At 25.4% G+C, this 19,578-nt stretch overlaps 3 protein-coding genes across 9 annotated transcripts in view; 2 read left to right on the forward strand and 1 right to left on the reverse strand.

Annotated features, from left to right (window-relative positions):
• The window catches only part of LOC127281419 (baculoviral IAP repeat-containing protein 6), a 74,247-nt gene extending 70,609 nt beyond the window's left edge, over nt 1-3,638 (forward strand). For all 7 annotated transcript variants that reach the window (XM_051305119.1, XM_051305121.1, XM_051305122.1 and 4 more), the window contains one exon: nt 1,541-3,638. In XM_051305119.1, coding sequence (XP_051161076.1) covers nt 1,541-1,837 — 297 coding nt within the window. In that variant the 3' untranslated portion in view covers nt 1,838-3,638. The remainder of the gene's footprint in view (nt 1-1,540) is intronic.
• A 241-nt stretch (nt 3,639-3,879) lies between these two features.
• Nucleotides 3,880-7,888, reverse strand: LOC127281421 (28S ribosomal protein S5, mitochondrial). The gene is made up of 6 exons (XM_051305128.1): nt 7,604-7,888; nt 7,018-7,110; nt 6,419-6,778; nt 5,297-5,527; nt 4,583-4,782; nt 3,880-4,343 (listed from the first exon to the last, which is right to left on the reverse strand). The coding sequence occupies exons 1-6, from the start codon at nt 7,674-7,676 to the stop codon at nt 3,951-3,953; spliced, it is 1,350 nt and encodes a 449-aa protein (XP_051161085.1). The 5' UTR covers nt 7,677-7,888; the 3' UTR covers nt 3,880-3,950.
• Nucleotides 7,889-11,487: 3,599 nt separating this feature from the next.
• Nucleotides 11,488-19,578, forward strand: part of LOC127281420 (homeobox protein Nkx-2.4) — a 43,992-nt gene continuing 35,901 nt past the window's right edge. Inside the window, exon 1 of the mRNA XM_051305127.1 lies at nt 11,488-13,093. Within this exon, the coding sequence (XP_051161084.1) occupies nt 12,382-13,093 (712 nt within the window). The 5' untranslated portion in view covers nt 11,488-12,381. The remainder of the gene's footprint in view (nt 13,094-19,578) is intronic.

Raw genomic sequence — 19,578 nt, forward strand, 5'->3', positions numbered from 1 at the left:
TTATAAATTTTGATAACCAAAAACTTGAATTTATTTGTGTTTTAAAAAAGCCGTGAAAATTACGATAATATATATATATTTTTATATTCATAAACCTTGAATTTTTAAGAATATTAAATTTAAAAAAAAAGAAAATTTTAATTTTCAAGATTTATAGTTTTTTTTCTTGTGTTTAATTAAAATTTGTAACAAATTATTTATTTGATCGTGAAAAGTTTTTGAAAATTCGAAATTTGTCTATAATGAAGAATATTGTGAAAACTAATTTAGAGTTTGATTTTTTTTATAAAGGAATTTGAATTCTTTATTATTATTATTATTATTATTATTATTATTATAAAAAAAAATTATTATTATTATTATTTTATTTTTTTTTAAGTAAATATCTTCAAAAATTTTTTCTTGTTATTAAATTTTCGTATAAAATTGGAAATTGGAATCTATTTTTGAAAATAAAAATTCTATTGTAGCAATTTTAATCGCAAAATTAGGTGCAAAATTTTTATATTCTATAAATTTTTTTTTTTTTTGCATTTAACTATTAAATTTTTGTATTATTTGAAATTGGAGGCTATTTTTGAAAATAAAAATTCGCGATTTTAAACACAAAAAAATTAGATTGAAATTTTTTTCCTCTATTTAATTATTAAATTTTTATATAATTTGAAGTTTGAGGATATTTTTTGAAATAAAATTTTTTTTTTTTTTTTATCGCAAAAAATAGCTTCAATTTTTTTATTTCTTGTAAATTTAATTATTGAATTTTCGTATAATTTTGGAAATTCGAAATTATTTTTGAAAATAAAAATCATATTGCGATTTTAATTGGTAAATTAGTTGCAAATTTTGTTTTCTTTACATTTTTCTTTTAATTTAATATTATTATTATATTATATTTTATATTATAATATATTAAATTATTTTTATTATTATTATTATTATTATTATTATTATTATTATAAAAATTCGGACAAATTTAAAATTCGATGAATTGGAATTTATCTCATTTAAAAATTCGAATCACATGAAAATTCGATTGAATGCGAATCTTAAATTCAAAATTCGCTTAAATTTAAAATTCTTTTTAATGAAAAGTAAAGAAAAGTAAAGAAAAGTAAAAAAAGGAAAAAAAGGTAAAAAAAAGTATAAAAATTACTGTAAAATAAAAATTTTTCCAAACAAAAATTCGGTAGCTAAAAATTTTGCTATTATAAAAATTCGTATAAAAAAAGAAAAATCTATCAAATTTTAATTCGAAAATTGAAAATTCGTCTAAAAAATAATTATTTTTATTAAAATACTATGAAATAAAAATTGTAATTAATTATTTTTATTAAAATACTTTGAAATAAAAATTGTAATTAATTATTTTTATTAAAATATTTTGAAATAAAAATTGTAATTAATTATTTTTTTATAATTAATTACAATGAAATAAATAAAAGAATGAGAATACTTTGAAAAAAATTGCTATTTCGGGAATAAAGAAGCAAAAGAAAAAAAAAAATGAGAAAAATCAATTTTTTTTTCTTCTTCGCAGCGACATTATAGGCTATTGCGAGAAGAGCTAAATAAACTGCCAACGCCGGATGGACTTGAGGATTTAGTTGAACCATTGCCATCGCCCGGCTCACCAATTGAACTCTCAGGCACACCCGGTACGCCAAGTTCGCCACCATCGTCAGTTGTTGTTCAATCAACAGCAACGATAAACGCACCTCACAATAATCCAATTGCCTCCATCAGTAATGCCGCCGCCGCTGCCGCAAATCTTGTACATCACGAGATTGACACCGACGTCGAAATGGAGAAAATGGTTTCCAAAGTGTGCGAATAGCTAATGAGTGTTAGTTGATCATGATAATTGAGATTGTTGGACATTTTAAAAAGTCTATTTACTAGTGTTTTTATCCGACGAGATGGTTATTTATTTTATTTTCCTTTTTTTTTTTTTTTTTTTCTTTTTTTTAATCCTCCCCGCCAAAAATTTATTTTCCCGAAAGTAAATTTCAAATCGTCGAAAAAAAAAAACCCCCCTCAAAAAAAGAAAGAAACCAAAATTGACTACGAATTTGTAAAAAAAAAAAAAAAAATTGGGAATTTTATTTACAGATGAGAAGAAAAATGTGTGTGATTTTTTATTGACACTGAGTTTTTAATTTTCAAACGAGTGTGTTATTATTATTATTCTGTAAAATCGACTGACGAGAAAAAAAAGGAAAGAGGCAAAGAAAAAAAATGTGATGAATGTTGCTGCATGAGAGAATGTGATTTAGTTTTCTTTTTTTTTTATTTTTCTTTAGATTAATCGCGATTTATTCTCTTTCGCTAAAATTTTTCATAAAAAAGAAAAAATATGACTAGAGCGAAATTCATCTTTTTCTTTCAATGTGTCGAGAATATTTTCTTTCTTTTTTTTTTGTTTTTATTCGCACCTTGATCACGAAATTAATTTTCCTCTTTTTTGAAATTTTTATCTCTATTTTTCCCTTTTTTTTTCTATTTTTCAAATTTTATTTCCGTTTTATTTCTTATTATTTCTCATTTTTTTAAATTTCTTTTTATTTTCTTTTTTTTTTATTTTAATTTCCATTTTATTTGTATTAATTTCGTTTGTTTTTTTCTCCCATTTTATTGAAAGTGATCTCGGTACGAAATTCCGATTTTTTTTTTTAAAAAAAAGAAAGAAAATTGTATTTTTTTTAAAAAAATTTCTAGATACGTTTTGTATTTGTTTTCTTCTAATTACAAAAATGCGCTAATCAAAAAAAAAAAAAAAATCTCAAAGATCCTTTTCGTATTCATTTTTTTTTTTTAAAGACGAAAAGATCGAGTCAATTAAAAACTAGCGAAAACAAAAATAGAAAAATTAATTACTCGAAGTAATTAATTTTCAATGACTTTTTTTTTCTGTAAGACAAAATTTGTGTTAAAATCTTTCTCCTTATTATTTTTTTTTTGTACTTTTTCTTTTAAAAAGAATTTAATGTTCGTTTTTGTTGCGCGGAAATTTTGTTTTAACAAAAATCAAGATGAAAAATTTAAGCGCCTTTTTTTTTTTTTTTTTCTTTTAATCTATTAATAATATATATGTAATCTTTTTTTTCCAATTTCTATTTTTTTAATTTCTCAAAAAGAAATTTGATTTTTTTTTTTTTTGTAATTTTTGTTATTTAACGAGTGTTTCAGAGAAAAAAAAAAAAAAGAAAAAAAAATGGAAAAAGTGCATTCAATGTAGATAGTGTGTGATTTATTTAGTTATATATATATAAATATACGCGACGATTGTGAGAGCGCCATTTACCGTTAAAATACAAAAAAAAAAAAAAACAAAAACAAAGGAAACAAAAAACCGATTACTGTAAATAATCTTTAATAAGTAAATCGTATTTCACACACATACACAAACACGAGAGCAGTAAATATGCATAGATATGTGTTTATAATTAAAAAAAAAAAAGTAAAACTGCAAGAATGCTCCAATTTAAAAAAAAGAGTATTGTATTTGACGCATGAACTCCGGTTTAAAAAAAAAAACGATTATGATGATGATGAACGATGTGACGTGATTTAAATGCTTGAAGAACGGAGAAAACTATGTTAATAATTAATTATTTATAATAAACTATTATCACGCATATCGATTATTGTTTCAATTTATTGAAAATACTTAAAGAGAAAAAGAAAAGAAACGGAAATAGTAGTAATTTATTTAAAACAAAAAGTAACAATTTATTATCTTTTAATTGGTTTAAAAAGGCAAATTAAAAAAAATGGAATAAGGAAAAGTAACTCGATTATCATTCAAATTTATTGAAAAATTAATTTTAAAATAAAGGGAAAAGATTTTTTTGTTTCAATTAAAAAAAGAAAAAAACATTTCTAATTTTTTTGAAATTTATTTTCCTAAACGTTTTATAATTAAAAAATAATATTTTAACAAAAAAAATTTACTCTTCTTCCTCAACTTGTTCGACCTCTTTCTTTTTACACCAATTTTGTGGTACTGCTTCGGGATATTTTTCTGATAAAAAACTTCTAATATCACCATACTCGGCTATTAATTGTAATCTCACATTGTCCTGATCGCGTAATTTTTCCATTTTTTTCAAATGTAATTCCCAACCTTTTAAACGCGTATAAAATGGTGGATATTTTTTTCTTTGTAATATTACTTTTCCATCCATAACAAATTGACGAAAATCCATTATTTCAGTTGATGAAATTTCCTTTTCTGAACGTATTGTTGATGGCGATGCAACAACATTTGGAAAATAGTCAAAATTTTTATTTATTTCAACTAAATGCAATTTTTTCTCGTCAGCTAAATTTTGATGTGTTTTCTGAAAGGAATTCGCAAAAAAAAAGAAGAAGAAGAAATTTTTATTATTAATTCGTCTTTTTTTAATGATTAATTTTAAATATTTTCTTGATTATCGAATTATGATATGAATTATAATAATTATCAAAATTATAATTTGAACTACAGTAATTAAAAGAAATTAAATTATAATTTGATTTATAATTTAATTTTTTTTCTTTTTTTTGAATAGAATCAATTGTTTTTTAAAAACAAATTTACCTGACGCAATAGTCCAATTAAAAAGGCTTTGGTCAATGTTTGAACATTTGTTGTGCCTTCAATTTTTGCATGAAGATCCTTGATTCCAATCACTTCACAAATTGCTTTAATTGCACGATGACAAATTAAACCATAGCCTGGCGGTTTTTGTTTCACGAAAATTTTACAATTTCCAAAACGAGTAAAGAAATCGTGGAAAACTAAAAAAACAAAAAATTTATTTATTTAAAAATTTTATGTTACATTTTTTTTTTAATATTTACAATTTTTTTTTCCTACAAATTTTGAAAAAAGAAAGAAATTTATAAAAACAATGACTATTTTTTAATTTACAAATTACGTAAAATTTAATTAATTAAAAATCAAATTATTTTGTACAATTATTTTTTGCTATTTAATTATTTTCTTATTTAATTATTATTAATTTAATAGAAAATTATTTACTTTTAAATTCAATTTTTATCAAAAATTATTTTTGCAAAAAAATTTACTAATTTTCAAAAATAAATTATTTCAATGAAAAAAAAAATTGTTTTTTGTTTGTTCACATTTAGAAAAAAAAATTGTATAAAATAATGAATACTAAATTAATAATTAATTTTTAAAAAATAAGTAAATACCTGTATTTTTTTATTAATTCAAAGAAAACAATTTTTTTCTGTTCTGATTTTTCAAAAAAAAAAAAAAAAAATTAATTAAAACTAATATTTATACCTGTACGTTCCATATATCTATTAACGTAAAATAATTTTTTTCCAGAGCTATTTTTTGCATTTCTTACAGCTGCAGCATTGTCAGTTGATTTTCCCAAAGCAATGCCAACTAAACCATTTCCATTTCCAGTAACGACAAAACATGAGAATGTTCTCACTCTTCCCATATTTCCCGTCATGTGTCCAGTTATTTTATGCTCAAGGATAATTGTCTCAAATCCCTCAAACGATTCTTAATAAACAAAATAAAATTATAAATAAAATATTTCAATAAAATATTTACAGATATTAATAATTTCATTATTATTATTATTATTATTTACATTTTAATTCTTTAAACAATTTCAATAATAATAATAATAAAAATAATAATTAACAATAATAATAATTATTATTATTTTTATTTCATATTATTTATTTTTATAATAAATAATTTATAATTAATAATTCTTTAACGTCCGAGAGAATATATTTAAAAGGGTAAGTAAAAACGATAACATTAGGACAAATGGATTTTAATTAAGTTTTCTCCAACGTTTCGAAATCACACCGATTTCCTCTTCAGGTAGTCTAGCAATACAAAATTATAAAAATTATTAAAAATTAAAAACAACAAACAAAAATACAAAGAAATTAAATTAATAAGAGACGAAGATTATCAAAAAACAAAAATACAAAAGGCAGTCAGAATATTAAATAAATAAATAAAAATAAAAATACATACATACAAAATTATACAAGAACAATTAACAAAATATAAATCAATAAATAAAATTAATTAAAATATAGAAAAAAATTAGAAAATAAATAAAAATAATATAAATACAATAAATAAATAAATAATTTAATTTTTAGGTTTCATTAAATTTCTTTGGATTGAATTTACATTTTATTGAAATAATTTAATTTAATTTAATTAATTTCCTAAATTTAAATTAAATTTTTTTTTAAATATCTTTAATTATTAAACAATTAAATATTAAATTATTATTTATTAAAATATTAAATTATTAAAAAGAAAATAATTTTTTTTTTTTAAATTAGTAAAATAAAATCTCGATTTTTTTTTTAAATTGATAAATAAATAAATAATAATTAATAATTGAAAAAAATATTTTTTTACCATCTTCACGAGCAGCACTTGGTGGTCCAAGTTTTTTACCACCTAATTTTGCACTTGTCCAACCACGTTCAAGGGGATGAACTTTTAATTTTTTAAATTTACTCGACGCCTCTCTCATGTCAATAATTTTTTTCTCAAAATCAGGATCGTCAGGCAAACGTTGTTGTTGAATTAATGTCTTTCCTTGTATAACTGGACCAGTTAAACCAGGCCATAACATTCTTTTTTTACCAATACCAATTCTTTGACCCCAATTTAAATTTTTTTTCAATTTTGAAATTGAACCCCTTTTACCACGACCTCTTCTTCTACCCGCATTACTTACACTTGTCACTGATTTCCATAATTCTTCGCCAGATTCTGTAATTATTTTTTTTTTTAATTAATTTTAATTTTTTTTTTCGCAAAAAAAAAACAATAATTTTTTAAAAATTGAATATTTTGTTTTTCTTTCAAATAAATTAAAAAATTATTATTATTAAAAGTAAATTAAAATTAATTAAAAATTAAATTATTAATAGTGTTAAAAAAAATAATAATAATAATAATAAATTAAGGGGAAAATTTAAGAAAAAATATTTTCTTATTTTCACACTCACTTTTTGTAAAAAACGATGTTGTTCGTTGTTGATATTTTATTGGCAATTGCGGTGATAATAATTGTGTTGTTTTAATTACATTGTTCATTTGTCCTAAAAAGAAAAAATAGAAAAATTGTTTTTGTAAATTTGTTTTTTTTGCACTTACAATAAATAATATCTATAATATAGAAATAAATAATAATATACAAAAATAATAAATCAAAAAATAAATAAATATAAAAATATAATAAATAAACAAAAAAACATCACATTATAAATAGAATATAAGTGAAAAAAAATTATATAAAATAATAAAATATTTGCGTTTATAATTTCAGTTTTTCTAACCTAAAAATTTTATAAAAAATAAAATATAATTGTAAAAAAGTGCAATTTTACGGAAATAAAAAGAAAATATGAAACTAATGAAAATTAAATAGAAAAATTGATAAATAAATTAGAAATGTCATAAAATTTTATTTTTTTACAAAAAATATGTTCGAAGTATAAAAAAATTTTTGAGGTTAGGTCATACTGCACATTTTTTTTTCTAAGACAATAATTAGAAATTTAATTAAATTAAATAATAGTATTATTAACTTACGAAGCTCCAAATTGCGAACATTTTTTATGGTTTTACTTATTTGACCACAAAATTGTAAAAGACGAAATGCCATTTTTTTTTCCTGACGTGTGTGTACAATTTCTTTTCGTTAATTGTGAAATATTTACAAAAAACTTAAGAAACTTTATCCCTCCATTTGGAGGATTTAATAATAAATTACAATTAACATTATTTTGTTTCAATTTAATTAATAATTAAAAAAAAACAACAATATATAGAAGTAACCGGAGAACCGGAAAAAGTACTAGGTAAATATAGAAGAATTCCCAGTTATCGACTGGTAACTAAACGACAGTCGATAACTTAGGAAACTATTATCATTCATAGATGTCGCTGTTAAATAATAAAAATTTATAACATTTTAATTTGTAACGTCTTTTTTTCATTAGTAAAATTTGGACAATTGGAAGAAAAGGTTGTTTGTGATTTAATCAAGATACAAAATGTTTGTTTTAATTCGTTTATCCAGTTTTTATCAGCTGAATACAGTAAACAGGTAAGAATATTTATTATTAATTTTTATATATTATAAATCATTTGTGAATTAAATGAAATTTAAATATGATAATATTGACTTTATAACACAATATTGCAATTTTTTAATTTCCAAATTTTTATTATCAAATATTTTATAATAGTTTTGTGTAATATTAGGGAAAATTTTTTCGATTTGTTAGAGGAAAAAAAACGCATATAATAATTGAAGGTTAACAGGTGAAACGTGTTTTTATTTATACGAATTAATACACATTGCATATATATTTCGAATCTAACCTATAAAAAAATTATATACGCGTGTGTTATCGGCTTAGAATTTTGTTTATTAATTAAAATTTTTTTTCCTATTTTATTTTTCATAACATATATATATAAATATATATATATATATATAAAATCATTAAATTAGATACGATTAAAAATAAATAATAAACATTTTTCGCATTATTTGAATTATTTTATATCGAAAAATTAAAAAAAAATTGTTAATATTTATTTATTAATATAATGTAAAATATTATATTATTGGTAAATTTTATAATAATAGTATAATAATATTAGGATAATAATAAAAAAAAAATAATAATAATAATAAATTATTACTTCGTACATGCACAGGAAAATCCGTTAACTGAAATTAAGAACATATATTCTTGGCGACAATTTAAGAATATTTTATACTTAAATTCAGTATATATATATATATTATTAAATTAAAAACAATATTTACTGAATTTAAATATAAAATATTATTAATTTAAGAAAAATATATACTGAATTTATAGTATAAAATATTCTTAAATTAAGTATATTTATTTTCATTAAATTAATAATATTTTATACTTAAATTTAGTATATATATTATTCTTAAAATGAAAATATATACTTAATTTAAGAATATTTTATACTATAAATTCAGTATATATTTTTCTTAATTTAAGAATATATTATATACTGAATTTATATTTTATATTATTCCTAAAATAAAAATAAACTTAATTTAAGAATATTTTACACTATAAATTCAGTACATATTTTTCTTAAATTAATAATATTTTATAATTGAATTCAGTATATACATATATAATATATTCTTATATATTAAATATATTTTCATTTTAAGAATAATATATACTGAATTTAAGTATAAAATATTCTTAAATATATGCGCCAAGAATATATTCTTATAATTTCAGTTTTCGGGTTTTTTCGTGTATATTAATAAAAGGGTTTTCTTGAAAACTTTAAAAGACAAAATAATTCTAATATTAATAACAAAAAAAAATGGTTTTAGAATATATATTATATATTATAATATATCATATATTATAATAATATATCATATATACTCTCTAAATTTGAATTAGTAAAATTTTTAACTATTTTAACTATATATATATTATACAAATTATATATTAATTTGTATTACATCCCAAAGAAATGAATGTTTTATTTGAAACAAATATATTAATGTATATTTGAGTTAAATAAACGTAAATTTGTCTCACAGCCTACTAGCCTATAATTATTTGGCATAAATAAAATTTTTTATTTAAATCAAATAAAATTTTTTTTATAAATCGAAATAAAAATTTATTTGAATCAAATAAATATTATAGGCTGTGAGACAAACATATATATCATTTCTCTGTGTTTAGTGTCTCGCACATTTTGCTTTTAAAACTTAAATAAAATAATAATTAATATTTTTAATATTGAATAATAAAATGATGAATTTTTGAAAAATTATAATTAAAAAATTTTTATATTGATAAATTTTGATTGTTAATTTATTATTATTAAAAATTATATATTTCATTTTTTTAAAATTTATTTCATAATATTTATATATTTTTTATTTAATTAAATTAAAATTTTTATTATCGTTTTATAAATTATAAACGATAAACGCAGATGGCGCGCGCTTTAGCGCGCGGATTTTTTATCTAGTATATATATCATTTCTCTGTGTTTAGTGTCTCGCACATTTTGCTTTTAAAACTTTACTAATTCGATATTAAAAAATAATTTCCCACTATTAATTTGTAAAATTTAACTAATTGAAAAGAAAAAATTCAAATATATTCTAAATTCAAAAGCTAGAATTCAAATTAGTTAAAAATTTTTACTAATTCAGATATTTATAGATATAAATTTTGTGAGTTATTTTTGTATTACCATTTTAAAGAAGTATGTACAATGAAAATATTATTACTATCGCGGCTAAAGTTAAATATTCATATTTTAATTGTACACTACCTTAAAATTAATAATAATAATAACTCGCAAAACATGATTTCCTTAAATTCCTTAAATATTAAACGGGCTACTGTATAACTTTTAATCGTATATTAAAATTAAAATTGCAACTACTATATATATATATTTATAAACCATTTTTTAGTATTTAAAAATTTTGCCCTCCTGGTATGCCTAGAATTTAGTTTTTTATACTGCACGGAAAAAAATATTTACCTGGAATAGCGAAACATTTCACTATATAGTAGCAAAAGTTTCACTTCTTTCAGTTAAATCTTTTCGTTATTCTAGTGAAATCTTTCGTTATTCCAGTGAAATCTTTCGCTATTTCAGGTAAATATTGTTTTTCCGTGTGTATATTATAATAGTGAGTTTTTATCATAGTAAATAGTTTCAAAAAAAAAATATATCGACTTTTCCAAAAATCGTTAGCACTACTGAACTGCGATGCATCAAGGTCGTTGGAAGTAAGTAGCGTGTGTCACATCACCGGCGTTTTATCGAATGAGTCTTTCCTCTTCAGGCGAGTTACTCATGTGTACCCAAGTATACCTATATATATATATATATACGTGGACAAAAAGCAATGCCGGCAACTCGAAATCTAGGCGCAAGGGAATCGTTCTCGTGTATATATATATATATATATACATATACAGTGCGTGTGTGTCGAGGAATTCCCATCAAGTGACAACCAGTCTTCGTTGCCTTCCCCCTTCTCTCTCTCTCTCACACACACACACACAAACATTAAGTGGGTTGGACTAAACACTGCGGCGTTATGGCGCGTACCACGTGACATTCTCCCAATTCTGGTGGTGGAAATCTTTGTCCCAATTTCATTGGCTCTCACCAAACCCCAAGGATTTGTTGTACGCCAACCGTTAAACAGAATCGTGGACAAATGTTGAAAAACACATTGAAGGCGTTTCTCAATTCTCCACCAATACAACAGCTTGACGTTTGTGATTGGCGCCGTTTAGCCAATGGGCGAATCAGCTCAAGCCCACTTTTCTCAAGTCTCACTCCTTCTCTCGCTCTCTATCTCTCTCTTTCTCTCGAGGATTGTTGATAGAGTGGGAGAGGTGGGAGAAGCCCTCATCATCATCTCACGCAAAAGGGGACATCTCATCACGACTCTTGGTACCTAGCAGGCACTTCTCTCGTTCGTATAGTGGGTACTCCACTCATCGTGTGTCGTCTACGGGTTTCCACGAGGCTGTAGGGGCCGCCCGGGCGAACAAGCCAACGTTGGTCGAGTGGGTCTAAGCGGCCGTGAGGACCTCTCCAGGAGAGAACACCCAACAGTCCTCTCCATTCATTCATTCATCCATCCTCTAAAGCCAGCAAGCATATCCATCCATCCATATACCATCAGCCGCCGTCGCGCTCTCGCTCCTCACCACCGCGCGTATCCTCGACGAAGGTGGAGGCGAAAAGTGGTTTGGTTTGTACCATCTACCCATCTCTCGTCTATCGGACGAGTCCAAGGACTCGAAAGAACCCTCCGGGGTGATTTCAGTCGGCCGCCGGCCGGCTGTGGCCGGCCATCCCACCACGTGTTGATTTTGTCTTCCTTTTTTTTTTTTGGAAAAAAGTTATAGCCTAGTGTGTATGTCCTATCGTGAGTGTTTTCCATATTATAGTGCCAGAAAGATCATCCAGTGTTTTCCCTATATAGGATATACTGATCTGGTGCGCATCAATGGTATGTCATTCAAGAACTATTTGGGAATTTTAAAATCGGAGACCTTGAGGAGTAGGCGCAATAGTTAATACGATATCAAAGGATTTAGTCTTCCAATTTGATGCTTCGTAGAATCGAAGATTTAGTAATGTATCCCTGGATTTTGGAAATGAGTTTAACCTAGTGAAGTGTGAATATATAAAAGTGCGGGTAACGAGAAATAGGATGTTAATCAAAATTTTGGGATAAGATCGGCTCCACCATTCTGCTAAGTCGGAGCCTAAAGTACTTCGACGGTGTCGAGGTCCCCGAAATGAGCGGTGGTAGTGGCGGCGGTAACGGAGGCGGCAGCCAAGGAACCAGCAATGCTTCCTACCACCAGCATCAACAACAACAGCAGCAACAACAACAACAACATTCACAATTGGAACAGGCAGGTTTACTGCCGGATTTGAATGGCGTTGATTTGGCTATGAGCCTATCGCCTAAACAACATTCATCACACGTACAACCTGGTGCACATACAACGCCATTTAGTGTATCCGATATTTTATCGCCAATTGAAGAATCATATAGAAAATTGGAACTTGCTGCAGCTGCTGTTGGTGTTGTTGCACATCCTCAAGGTTCGCCCTATACGAATGCTTGTGGTGGTGCTCGTGGTGTTGGTGGTAATACGGGTAGTTCAAGCGCAAGCAGTGGTAGTCCACCTCTTCACGGGGGTTCAACGCCCGGTGGAAGTACACCGGGGCCCGTTGTTACGGGTACAAACGGTGGTATTGGTGCGGGAAGTGTTGGTGGTACAGGTGGTGCAATGAGTGCTATGGGTAATCCCTATGCGACAATGCAATTAACTTCGCAATATCAATATTGCGCTGCTGAATTATCGCCATATCATCATGGTGGTCATGGTGTTGGTGGTGGTGCTACTGCGACGGATCCAATGCGAACGCATGGTGTATCGTCGCATCATCATCCATGGTATGCACCAGCGCCACCGCCAACTAACGATGCACGATTTGCCAGTGAGTATTCTTTTTTGTTTTTTTTGTTTATTCGTAATAAGTTCATTTTGGATCTGCAAACATCGATATCATCAGTTCGTTAATGCAGTTTGATACTTTCAAATTAGTAATTATCCGAGTCGAAATTTAAAGTCGACTTAGAGCCTGCTCAGACGTACGTTATAGAAGGTCTTATTTACATTGCGTTAGGATCGACTTAAGACCTCATAGCATGTGAGGGTACCAAAGAGGAATTAAATCTATCTTAACAGAGGACATAGTAGGCTCTAAGTCAGTTAAACAATTTCAAATCAGGAAACTTAAGAGTACATAAATCCATCTAAATAGACCTAGTAGGTCTTAAGTCGATGATGCAGGTCTAAAAAGTATATCAAAATCAAACTTAATACTTCGTAATAGGACTTAAATCAACTCTAAATTTCGACTCGGGTTATCTATACTGCCGTATGATGTCAAAACTTAGGTAACCGACATTGTCGCTTTTAGGCTGATTTTAGAATACGTTCTTATTATTACTACTGAAATCAGCCTAGTAAGCGATAATCTTCAGTTACCTAAGTTTTTACATCGTACAGCAGTATAGATATTAATGATTAATAAAGTTATATAACAAAGTGATAAAAATTAAAAAGTCTCCAATACGGATTGGTAACATTGTTATACCAATCCGTATTGGAGAAGATCAGTTCTCTGAGTAAAATAATACAACAATTGTTGTATTTGTTGTATTATGGATTTAAGGCTGCACGATTATATATATTTTATTAATATCTCCTTTTTGTTACAGCAAAAAGAATTATCTATTATTTTAAGATGTTTTGGTAGCGTTTTTAAGATAATATTAAGATTGATGTCTTGAAAATGCTACCAAAATATCCTAAAATAAGATACTTTTTTTTGCAGTGAACCCTTTTGATAATCTTACTGTTGAAGGTATATCATAGATTGATCCTAAAAGTAGATCAAAACGTTATTACATCTCAAGATTGGGTTTCACATAATATATTTGTTATTCCGACTATAGTTTCGAACGAATGATTTTTGCGAAATTAATATACTTTTTTCGGTATTGATATTTCGAAAAAACTTTGGTGTTCGAAACTTAGTTGGAATAAAAATATATATGTAATGTGAAACCAATTCTTGAGATGTAATAATGTTTTGATCTACTTGTTAGGATCAATTTGATATCTTCAGCAGTATAATAAATTATCAAAAGGGTTTGTAGCAGAAAGGAATATTAAAACAACCGTGGAATTAAATCTCATAATTATACAATGTGATATAAATAATGATTTTCATCAGAGAACTCGCATCTTCTCCAATATACGGATAGTTATATTACATATTCCGCTAATTACTTTCTAAATTTAAATTATGTAAAACTTTAACTTTTTGCTTTTTATATAACAAATATTTCTCTAATAGTAAAAAAACCATATTTTACTATCGAATTAGTTAAATTTTACTATAATTCTAAGGCACAAAGTGAGTCACTAATTCAAAAACTATACTCCTCTAAATCTGAATTAGTATTAGTTTTCTACTAATGAAAGCGAGTGCGGATTCGTTTACCAATTGAATTAGTAACAGTTTTGATTCTTTTTATAGTAGAAAACTACTAATTGCTAGTAGAAAATTACTAATTCATGGAGTAAATCGTATTTTTTACTATTTTAAATTAGTAAGCCGATTTACTCCATGAATTAGTAGTTTTCTACTAGCAATTAGTATAGTTTTCTACTATAAAAAAGAATCAAAACTGTTACTAATTCAATTGGTAAACGAATCCGCACTCTTTCAATAGTAGAAAACTATACTAATTCAGATTTAGAGAGTAGTTAAAAATTTTAGTAATTCAGATTGAGAGCTGAGTATAATTTTTTTGTTTAAATATATATAACTTTATTAATTATTATATATAGTTATACTTCCATTATTACATTACACTATTATAATTTGAAAATATATCGCAACTTGATACCGAATTGGATCAAAATTGATACCATATAATATTTGGATAAAAAAATATAGATCCGCAAATATTGGTATCAAAATTTTGAAGGAATTAATTAATTTCATGCCGAATTGGATCAAAATTGAAACCAATATTTGGATATATGTTTTGATCCAAATACCTCCGAATTGGATCGAAACATTTAGATCCAAATATTGGTTTCAATTTTGATCCAATTCGGCATGAACTTAATTCTTCAAAAAAAAAAAAAAAAACAGTGTTAGTGGATTTATAGTTAGAAAAAAATAGAAAATCTTTTTGTCCTCAAAAGATTCGAAATTCACAGAAAATAGTTGTGGTGAAAATGGGAAACCTTTGGATTTGAGAACAAGGTACGACGCGTGGTGTCGACTTTCATTAAAAGCGACCTTACATACGTCGCATTCCTCTGGTTTGCACTCAACACTAGCACGTATTGTTTTTGCTCCTATATATATATATATATATATATATATATATATAATACTATATAGAATTCTAAAACCATTTTCCCAGGATATTAAAAATTAAATATTTTTTTACGCCCAATATTTGTAACCGCGTTTATAGGACTAATTTTTAGCAAAAAATGACTAATTTTTGATATATATATAAAACTACTAATTCATTTATTAAAGTTTATACTTATTGAAGTAGTAATGGCGGAATTAGTAGTTTTCTACACCCAGAGAAAAGATTCACAGAAAATTAAAAGGCATTAAAATAAGCTGCAACGCTTATTATTTTAATCCAATTTTGCTTATTTTAATCCATTTTGGTATTAAAATAAACAAAATTGGATTAAAATGATAAGCGATGCAGCTTATTTTAATATACCTTATAATTTTCTGTGAATGCAAATGTAGAGAGTATATATTACTATTATTATTGTTATTATTATTGAATATGCATATACACTTCAATATCATATATATACACGATTTTAAAGCATTAGACAACCTCATTTACAAACTTCTCTTATATTTTTCTGATGGGGTAAAAAAAAATCTCCTGTCCCGCGCCGTCGATCCCGCAATCGACGGGAACGGGAGGGACAATAGGAAACGGGTTTTGACTGACAGACCAGAGGGCGTTTATATATGTATATATAGGTATATATATATATATATATAGTTACGATATAACCTCTGCCAATAAAGAATACGAGATCGACGTGAATTCCTAACAGCGTGTGTGGGAGCTGCTCGTTAGAAAAGCATGCGTTTCTGGCCACCCTGTCAGGCTTTTTATTTCAAAGGAATAAGAGAGAGAACACACACTCTTCAATTTCAATCCTTTCTCAAACACCAATTCTCATCATCACAAAGAAAGAAATGAATAAATTGATTTTACTCTCTCTTTCTCTTTTGGAATTTTTTGTATTAGGTTTTTTCTAAAATTAATTTTCTTTTCATCTCTTATTATATATTATATATTATATATTTATATATAGTATATTTATATATATTATATTTATATATATATATATATATATATATATATATATATATATATATACTTAATGTAATAGAGAAAATATTTTACTCAACAGTATTTTTATACTCAATTAAGTATATTGGAATAATAGAAGTGAAGCGACAAAATTGTGCATAATAAACAATATTTGATAAGAATATAAATGTAAATGTATATTATATATAGGGTTTCACTTTGCTTTTATTTTTTTTGAAAATAATTGTCCTAAAATGGAATATTTACCATTCATCTTGTTTTCCGTGTAAATATTAATAAGAAATAAAGTGGAGAATTGTAGGTTATGTCATTTTAACGTCAAATATGTGAGGTTCGATAAATCGATTCATTTGTGAAAGTTGATTGGTTGGTTCTAAGCGAGGATTATAGTTTTTCCGAGGGGAAAATTCGTATAAATATACAATATTCCCCTCGGAAAAACTATAAACTATTGAGAATAATTTGTTATTTTATAATTGTGGATATTTATTTACTAATATATTCTATTTCCCAATCAATAAATAATTATTTTAATAAATTTTGTCATTTTTGAATAAGGGAAAAAAATATAGTACATATATATAAAGGATGATTTTTATGTTCCAGAGCCACTAAAAAATTTCTTTTAATTTCAAAAAAAAATTTCTAGGGGGTCTAAAACAAAAATCACCTACCTGCATATAGTTCTTATAAGCATATATAATAGACGCGCATATATAAAATTGAATTTTGAAGTATATGCTCAAAGCTCAAAAGTATAGATTCCTTTTTGCAGGTTTATAGGTTTCAGAATCTTTGTTTGGTTAACTAAAATCTTTCTTGATGTCTACTCGCCACGCGCCACGCGTCCATCGAATCGATATAATATATATATATATATATATATATAGTTTAGAAAACAGACAGTTGGTCTGTACTTCCAATATATATTGAACTGTATTTACATTGAGGGATGAAAATTCGTGTTCCATATATATAATATTGATCGGAATGAAATCCTTGTATGAATTTTCAAAATCCATAAATTTCTAACATGAATGCGAATAATATATTTTATTCAAATCATAATCTTTCAAAATTATATGTATTTTGCAGATATCGATATTGATCCTTTTGGCTTTAGTTTCATATACCCCAAAAACTATACTGGTAAATGAAGGAATAACTATAAAATTGGAAGCAAAAATGTCGAATAACCATATATGTAAAAATTGTTTCCTTTCTTTAGAAATTTTCTACACTGAGAAAAATATGCTGTTGAATCAATAGCATTTCTGCCAAAGGTATAAAAATTATTAATTCAAAAGCATATATGCTATAGAATCTATAAAATATTTTACAAATTTTATAGCATATGCTTTTGGATCAATAATTTTTATACCTTTGGCTGTTGATTCAATAGCATATTTTTCTCAGTGTATAATATTATTTTAAATTTCTTTTTTCTCATAAAAACCCTTAACAGAAATTGACTACTGGCGCTAATACTAGTACCAGTACCGGGCTAGTAGTATACAATTTCTGATAGGGAAATCATTAAAATTAATATTTTAATGATTTTTCTGCGTATATAACACAATACTTGAAACAAAATGTTGACGCAACCAGTTGGAATAACATAACCAGTTTAGAATTCCTTTTATTGATGACACATTTCACCCTTTATTGACATTGAAACAAGAAACTGACGCTCTTAAATATATATATTGTATAGGATGTCTAAATAGGACCTTGTCATCGAGACTCTCGCGCTAGCAAGTTGTCATGAAAGAAAAAAGATATATATATACGTGATCCGTCGGAAGTTGCTGAGCTTATATATTTTTGAAACACCTTACATATCCCATATAGAATTTTAGTCTTCGTCACTTGTTAAAATCATACACCAATATATTTGACTTGTTTGAAAAAATAACAAAATATTGCATGATTGATAATCAAAAACGTTGTTAAGAAAATAGAAATTTGTGATCAATCAAAATCTTTCTAAAATAGATATAATAAAATCTGTTTGTGTATGTATTGAAACCTATATAGAACATAGTACATAGGTTATGAAATTAATAAGTTATTTAGTATATATTACAAACACAAAATATATCACTGTAAAAAAATTAGGGATTTAACGGCATTGAGAGTTAGGTGTTAAATTTTCCGAATTAAAAATCAACTCTAAAAGGGAGTTAACAATTAAATTAACTCCTTAAAACTAACTCATCCCTATTATATAGCATTATAGAATTTATATATATATATAACCAAAAATTCACTTCACAGAATTTTTATTTGTCAGAATTTTTGTTTGCTCAAATTTTCATTTATAATATTATAGGCATCACTTTAAAGAACTCTTATTGGGTAGAATTTCATTGTATAGAATTTTCATTTTATTCTTTCAGATGAATTTTCATTTTATTCTTTCAGATGAATTTTCATTTTATTCTTTCAGATAAATTTTCATTTTATTCTTTCAGATAAATTTTCATTTGTTCGAATTATATATTATTTGATATAATTTCCCATATATAATCGATTTTTTATACTACATAATTTTTATACTTAACCGAAAAATCATTTAACAGAATTTCTAATTGATATGAATTTTCATTTGTCCGAAATTGCAAATGACCGCGAACAAACAATCGATTTTGTCGCGATTTTTAAAATCAACCAATCAAAAATTATATCCATAAAATTTTGATTGGTTGATTTTAAAAATCGCGCCGAAATCGATTGTTTGTTCGCGGTCATTTGCAATTTCGGACAAATGAAAATTCTATTAATTAGAAATTATGCGTTAAGTGATTTTTCGGTTATGTTAAAAATTCTGCAGAAAAGTCGGTTTTATGGAAATTATATCAAATAATTAATTCGAACAAATATGAAAATTCGAACAAATATAAAAATTCTGTGAAGTGAATTTTCGGTTATAAAAAAATTCTGTTATATATAAAAACTGTTTTGATGAAAATTCTATGCAAAATATTAATTCGAACATATAAAAATTCGTCTCAAA

Source organism: Leptopilina boulardi, unplaced genomic scaffold (assembly GCF_019393585.1).
Source record: "Leptopilina boulardi isolate dan_hultmark-lab unplaced genomic scaffold, ZJU_Lbou_2.1 LbouV2_266, whole genome shotgun sequence".
Classification (NCBI taxonomy): Eukaryota; Metazoa; Arthropoda; class Insecta; order Hymenoptera; family Figitidae; genus Leptopilina; species Leptopilina boulardi.

What these genes read in the sequence shown, in the direction of transcription:
- LOC127281421 (XM_051305128.1), bottom strand. Translation starts at nt 7,676, where the DNA reads ATGGCATTTCGTCTTTTACAATTTTGTGGTCAAATAAGTAAAACCATA. An exon ending in AAGTGCTGCTCGTGAAGATG is followed by an intron (nt 5,528 to 6,418) that starts GTAAAAAAATAT and finishes TTGTTTATTAAG; the next exon opens with AATCGTTTGAGGGATTTGAG. An exon ending in TAGATATATGGAACGTACAG is followed by an intron (nt 4,783 to 5,296) that starts GTATAAATATTA and finishes TTGTTTTTTTAG; the next exon opens with TTTTCCACGATTTCTTTACT.